At 41.2% G+C, this 7,420-nt stretch overlaps 1 protein-coding gene across 2 annotated transcripts in view; it reads right to left on the bottom strand.

Annotated features, from left to right (window-relative positions):
- Window positions 1-7,420, bottom strand: part of sema5ba (sema domain, seven thrombospondin repeats (type 1 and type 1-like), transmembrane domain (TM) and short cytoplasmic domain, (semaphorin) 5Ba) — a 148,543-nt gene that overhangs the window by 46,146 nt on the left and 94,977 nt on the right. For both annotated transcript variants that reach the window (XM_025064015.1, XM_008328336.3), the window contains exons 6-8: window positions 4,650-4,712; window positions 3,781-3,879; window positions 3,487-3,700 (exon numbers count right to left, since the gene is read on the bottom strand). In XM_025064015.1, coding sequence (XP_024919783.1) covers window positions 3,487-3,700; window positions 3,781-3,879; window positions 4,650-4,712 — 376 coding nt within the window. The remainder of the gene's footprint in view (window positions 1-3,486; window positions 3,701-3,780; window positions 3,880-4,649; window positions 4,713-7,420) is intronic.

The following is a 7,420-nucleotide window of genomic DNA, read 5'->3' as shown; positions in this document are numbered from 1 at the left end:
CATAAGGACCCCCCACCCCCATTGGTTTTAATGTTGTATACTGTAACAATGTATTAGTACAAGGTACTAACTCTAAAGTTGCAAAAAAAACCAAGCATCCTGCATCTCTGACCCTGACTGATATAACCCTGATCTGTGACTCATTACATTGAAACCACTCCTTTGTTGTTGCTGCTGCTTTATTTTTCCTCTGGGAACTCGTTTCCTGTAAGTGATATGACTCAAAACAAACGCACACGTAAGCACAAACACATAAAAGTTCACGAGCGCAGATGCATGCACATGTATGACAAACAACAGATGTTGATGGTTTATGCCCCCCCCCCACCTCCCACCTCCGCCCTCACATAGAGTATGCACTGGGAAACGACCTCCTAACCTGACTGGAGGACATCGCTTCTCAGGTTCATGGGCTGTTTTCCCCTTTTATGGAAAAATATCTGTATTCTTCACTGAAAAAGTACTGTTCTAAAACCAAAATTTTAATTTTAAAAATAATTAAAACAAACAAACAAACAACCCCTGGAGGTTTAGGGGGAATTTTTACTGTCTTATGACACCTGGAGGTATTGTTTAATGAGGTGTCACATTTGTTTGGCTGCAGGTGGCGCCGACTGTACGACTGGAGCTGAAGTCACAATAGTCATTATGCATGCTCGCTACTTCTCCCACAGGTGAAGAAGCCAAGTGTCTCTCATATGTACCTCAGCTGATGTGTGTGTATGTGTGTGTGTGTGTATTACCATGTTTACATGCTTGTGTTTACGCATATTGTACCTGTGTGAGTCGAAGGACAGATGCAGCTGACAGATTCTGCATGTTATTACTGAAACCGTGTGGGTGACGGACGTGTTTTGCGAAGAAGAGAAGTGTGTGTGTGTGTGTTTGTGTGTGTTTTCCCAGCTTCCTGCTGTGTGGAAAACAGATTGTTCGATCTAACGGGTTGGTTGGATGATGGACAAGTGAAACTACAAGCAGCGCATGACACTTGAGATCAAACAGAGTGTGAGTAGGGCTCATTAAAATGTCTATTGGAACTGGAATTGCAACTGTCCTTCTACTCTACTTGTTGCTAGTTTCTCAACAATCTGTTTATTATTCATGGTAATAGACATATTGGTACACCTACACTGCAACCAGACTGCCATTAGAAGGTCAATCATCAAACAATGTGGTGCTGACTTCCATTGTGCTTTATCTTTTATTTCCCCTCAATGGAATTAGAATTTATTAACTAAACTCTGAACTGAATAATTACAGTCAACCTAATACGTGCAGTGAGAAGGAGCCGGATGTTGACACAGAAACCAGTCGACGGCCTTATTCTTTTCTCATCTACATCTATTGTGTCAAACGGCAGCCTGCCAGCACAGACGCCAGTGTTTGAGAACCCCCCTGCCTCATCACATACTGTAAGAGCTTAGCAAAAACAACTGAAATATGAAGAGAGATTCATGTAATTCCAATGCATGATGGGAAACAGTTGGTCAGCACCTGGCAGGCTACCAATCCAATAGGAGAACAGATTAATTAGATCCAGACTCCAGTTCTCCTGGACTGAAGAGGCTTTAGTGCTGGAAATTAGATTTTCATTTACACCCCAAATCCACCAGGAGCACAAGTCCATATTCCACACAGAACCAACCATGAAAGAAAAAATAAGCCTTTTGTCTGAGGCAGCGTTAGTGTTTGTGTGTGTGTGAGAGTGTGTTGCTGATGAGGACACTGTCTTAGTCCACCGTTAATATTACTCTCTTTAAATGCATACTGTGTTTGTGAGTTTGTGTGAGGTCACACACGACTGCACCAGCAGTTTCCATACGGCCCGTCCATACAGGACACACACTCCAGGGTCCCTGCTGCTGAGGAACATGCTGCTTGTTGGCATTTCATTCCATTGTCTTCTGCAGAAGCTCATAATTACACTGCTCACTGACATTGTTCAGTCCGTCCTCTCTCTCTGCTCCAGTACTTGCGTCTTCTTCTCTTGCGTCATCACACACACAGACCTTTACACTCCTACACCGTCCACCTTCTCCTACATGGACTCCTGCCTCCTCATTTGTCTGTGTACAGCTTCCCCAACTCCCTGTAGTTTAAATCCTTTACGAGCTACTTGTCTTCATCACGCAGCAGGGCTGCTGAGCTCTTACTGTGAATTTTCTTGAATATATTAAGTTATGATTAATAATGATTAGCACATTAGTCTGTGGTTCCACAGACAAGACTGAAATCAAAACTTGATAATACTTTTTTAAACCAACACTTCAAGCTAAATTGATGACTTTTTTAAATAGCAGACATGAAAGAAGGAGGTAGATGGTAGATTAAATTAAATTAATACTGTAAAAAAAAAGAATTGTGACTGCAGTCTTGCACTGGTTTAGTATCTGATATTCACATATGCTGTATATACTACAACCAGACCCTGGGAATTGTACGGCCTGAAGGCAACGTCCTGCCTTCCCATTGTCTTGTACCGACCCCGGTGACAATGTTGTTAATTACATTGTTAATCTATAAGGTTATATTTTTTGCGAGAGTGTTGTTTTTCAGTGCTGTCGTGTTGAGGAGGGTCCGTGGGAACCTCACCATCACAGAACGCTAAGACAATCAAGGGTTCATTCCTTTAGGAATCAGACAAAGTCCAACATTCTTTCGCTGTAGCTTCTCAGTAATAGAGATTAGCTTTTCATCTGTGTTTAACTTCAAGGATATTTTTGTTTAGTCTGGATTCAAAGACAGAACAAACAACGTAAAGATGGAGATAAGAGACCTGTTTAAATACCTGCACCTTACAATGAACAGAGGATAAGAGATTGAGAATGTTGACATTCAGTTGATGCAACTACACCTACGTATAAGAAAACTGCCTTTAAAGGTACATTTTGTAGAATTAATCAACATGCAGTTGATATTACAGTAAATCCAAAAAGGCTGTGTGAGAATAGAATCAGTCACACGGAAAGTCACAGTGTCAGCAAGTGAGAAATGATTGACAATCACACCAGTAGGATTCACAACATTCCATGTTCTCCATCATTCGTGTTCTAACCACAACACTGAGTCAATACAGTCCTTTTAGTTTTTGGAGAAACACTCGTCAAACTCATCTGTCACAGCTGGAACAAAAGACCTGATTTCATTGGAGGAAAAGTTTGGACGTTTGCTGCTGTTGATGTTGTTGAAGGCCGAGAAAAATGTTTGAGGAATTTTGGGGGAATTTACACATGATCCTATCACTAATCCTGTTAGTTTGAATATCTCTCAGCTGATATGGATCACAGACAATAAACTGCTCATGTGGAACACTCAGTTTCAGGCCTAAACAGATGAAATCAGTGCCTGTTGTTATTTCGCACAACATTTACCATGAATCGCCAAGACTTCATGGCATCAGGGAAAAGTTTTTCAATCTATAAAGTTGGCCTTTTAATTAGCACAAGATGAGTCTTGTTTGTTCAAAGTAGTAGTATCAAAAATTACCGTTGAGCCATTTGGAGTTGTACTGGGCCGTCCGTAGAGGAGGCATCCCACCGAGGCTGCGATAAATGACAGGGTCACGTCCAGAGAAGTCGATGACCGTGGCAGCGTACAGCTCTCCGCTCTCTGTCACCACCGCTGTGGAGTTGTGGCGAGGGTCGTACGGACATCGAGCCACGCCGTTCACCCGCTCCAGAACGCTGCTCAAGTTTCCCACCTGTGGAGGATGAAAAGACGGGCGGAATAAGGGAAAGTAACAAGGCTGGTTTGCTAACACACCCACACTTCCGTTTGTACCTCTCTGGTGATACATAGTGGCTGGAAGGCATTGGTCCCGCAGGTCATGACCTCAGTCTTGTTCACCAACAGAACTCTGATGTAATTTTGACACTCAATCTGCAGGGAAGACGATGGAGAGGAGGAATGCTTTCAGAGTAGTTACACAGCAAGGTGTCAGTGGCGATACATTCTCATGATACATTGATGATACATCCAACCAAGGCCAAGAAAATCCTTTGTGTGTAAATGTCGCCGATGGACAGAATGATTGAAAAGTCACAGATCAAATCAAACCATCATCTAAAAGGGAGATTTTCTCTGACTTTTATTCAGATATAGACTTGGATTTGGTTCAAACTGCAACTGTGCATCTGTGACCCATATCTGTTCATTTTGTTTATTTATTTATTGTTTTGGTGAACAGCACAAATCTGACCTGCTACATGAATATAGAGTAGCCCTTCAGCTACCAAAACCAACTGAGCTACTGAAATCTCCAACCACAGTTGGTTGTCATTATCATTTCCTGTTAACGATCTATAATTCACAATGACTTGTGTGTGAGCATCATGTTATCTAAAAAACAATCAACACAAGCCATAAGACAGTGGTATGTATTTGAAACGTCTATATATACAGTATCAAACATCTCTCTGTCTTGGCTTTGGCTCTGGAGCACACTTTCTTTGCCATTGCCCTCTTTTTCTACTGGAAGGAGGAAAAAACAAGTGATGATTGAAGGCTCTGAAATACTTGTGCGGCACAGAGTCCTCCCAGGAGGACCATAATGACCTGAGCACAAAACCCAGAAGATATCAGGATGGCCTCTTTGTGAGGCAGGCACCGCTGACATGAAGTGCTGTAATTGGGGGTGGGATTGAGGTTACCTCTGTTTTGCCTTTGCTCTGACAGGATCTCCTGGTATCCTCGTCCGGTGCCCATTCCGTTGCCTGGGAAACAGAAACAAGGCAAAAAAAAAAAAAAAGTCAAGGGATGTCAAAGAGGCCAAAAAAGGCAGTCAGATGAGTTCTTCAGATGCTACACAACAGTTACGCAATGGCCGGGAGTGTACAGTCACAAAACGATGCAAGAAAAAAAACAAGAAAGGAAACCAGACCCTAACCTCAGAACTGTTTGTTTATTGTGTAAACATGGCAACGTCTTTGTTGGTCCAGAGCTTTTATTGAGGGTAAGGTACCAAACAAGGCATTTGAAGGATGCTATTAGCATCTTAATAGCCTTTACTCCAAATTCTTCCAATCTCCGACCTTTTTTTTTTCTCCTACTGCTTGCCAATAACTGTGGATGGCTGTGTCTTGGGCTTAATTATAGATGCAGGCAACTGCAAAGACAGTGATGCGTGTGCATCCAGGCTGCCTGGTAACCAGAGCTGCACTGGCACTGGTTTTTGGAGGATTGACATTCCCTTTTTATCTGGCATGAAATATATATGTGGAAAGTGCCAGGGGATTCCTGTTGTTAAGTCAGTGCCCTCATTTTATTCCCCTCCTATTCTCCAAAGAGTCTTGTGATCATCTGCCTCTGTGTTCCTTCATTCCTTGTCCCTCTGTTACTCAGACTGTCCCCATCCTCATTATGACCACGGGTCTTCGCTGCACGTCCTTCCATCTCTCCTCCAACCTGGCAGCTTCAGCTGCAACATCTTTGGTCCAATGTTGTCCAACACATCAACCACCTCAACTATAAATCTCTAACTTTACCTCCGTCCTGTCTCCTAGCTGTCACTCTGAAATATACTAATGTGTCATGAATAATGACCGACTTTCTTTCCCTGAAGAAAAGTAAATCCACCTGAGACCCACAGCATTTCTCTGACTGTACTTTCGTGCAGACAGCTGGACACCTGTCAGTTCAGTGTGAATGCTGGGAGAATGGACAGTGTTCGCGTCACTGAAATATGCATGCTATCCCAGGCTTGTATCTGCTCTGTGCCTCACTCACTGTCTGCTCTATACCTTCAGCAACTTCTGTCTCGCTGCATGGAAACCAGCTTCACATGATAATAAAATGCTGTTACATGTCTGTGTTGGACTGCTCTGCTCCACGGTCGCTGTCTGTGTTTACTGCGAGTGTGTCTTTGGGTCAGCACTGCTTGTTCGCTCTGCATTCTCAGTGAGAAGAAGCAGCAGAAAGAGGTGCTGTTAGTTTCTACTGTTCTCATCAGAGGTCAATGTTTATACTCAGATAATATAGAGTTGGAAATGTATTATATAAAGTAAATATAATTTAAACTTAGTTGACACAAACCCATTTATCCAATATATACTGTTGAATAGTATTTGAAAATGACTTTTTCTAAGAAATAGTTGTTTTAGTATTTCTCACGTTAGCAAATCAAATCATTTTACATAAAGAACCTTTTTTTTATTTTTAAACTAAATCAAAGTTCTTCTCTTAATTCAGTGTCTGCTCAGGGCCAACCAAGTCACCACGGAACTGGGTCGGTACCTCAGGAACCAGAGAGAGGTCTTAAATAGTATAAAATAAAAAGTTAGTAACGTCTTAAACCAACTGTCCAAGTCTTTTTGATGAGTTTCACTTCCATGAGTGTAAAGAAAAGTCGTCTTTCACAGATCAAGAAAGGTTTGAACTGCGATTTTCTGTGTGACAGTTTTATGATTTTCATGAGTCGCTCTGCAGAAACTGTCAGTAATTAGTGAAACCAGCAGAAAATCCACAGTCTCATGAGAGGGAAAATAGGCTCATAATGTGCTGGGATTCCTATCACTGCTGTTACACTAAACTTTACTTCCATGACTTCTGATTGTACACACACACACACACACACACATACATACAGAGAGAGAGAGAGAGCTGTTGGTGCTGTCAGAAACACTTGTCTGAGGCAATGTTTGATTGTCTGAGACACAGCTTGAAGCTCAACTGATCATAAGAAAAAAAAGAAAATACACCCACAGTACACAACCTGCAGAGGATGAAGTTTGACAGACAATATTTGCAGCTCGGTATTAAAGGAAGAGATCTGGAAATGATGCAGCTTAGAAGGTGAAAGTGAGGAAAATGAAAAAAAATAAAAATAAAAAAATAAAAATGAGAAACAAAGAAAATGGAAAACCTTCAATGGTAAAACATGGATGGATATTGTATTTAATCTATTGACTCACGTGAACCTACAGCACAGTAACTGTTACCATGACCTGTAGCATCTGTTTATGATGCTAATGTAAAGTGTTTATTCTTTTCAGCAAGAAAACAAAAGTCACAAACCAATCAAGACACTATAAAGTATTAATGACCAGATATGTAACGTTCAAAGATGCAGCACGAAAACCAAAACATTGTAGTCCATCACTCAGTGAAGACACAGTTCAGAAAGGTGGCTGTTAAATAGTTTTGTCAAAGGCAAACAGGTCTAAGAAACCAAATTTAGAAAACCTTCAAAGACATTTTTCAAAATAAACATAACATATTTACGTACTGATAAAAACCACAAAATAAATGGGGAATGTGCAACTTAAGTTGCTGAATCGGAAAATATGTTTTTAGAAAGAAAAAAAAAGATTTAAATTACACTGCTGATACTCCAATTTTGGTATTTGTTGGCTCCTTAAAACCAGGTTAGCATTCGTGTTTAGAGCGACCTGGGACAGTACAGGTGTGAGGTGTGAGAGCAAAA

Source organism: Cynoglossus semilaevis, chromosome 16, assembly GCF_000523025.1.
Source record: "Cynoglossus semilaevis isolate Cse_v1.0 chromosome 16, Cse_v1.0, whole genome shotgun sequence".
NCBI lineage: Eukaryota > Metazoa > Chordata > Actinopteri > Pleuronectiformes > Cynoglossidae > Cynoglossus > Cynoglossus semilaevis.
Note: the sequence above shows the minus strand (reverse complement) of the source record. Positions and strands in the feature narration are given on the sequence as shown.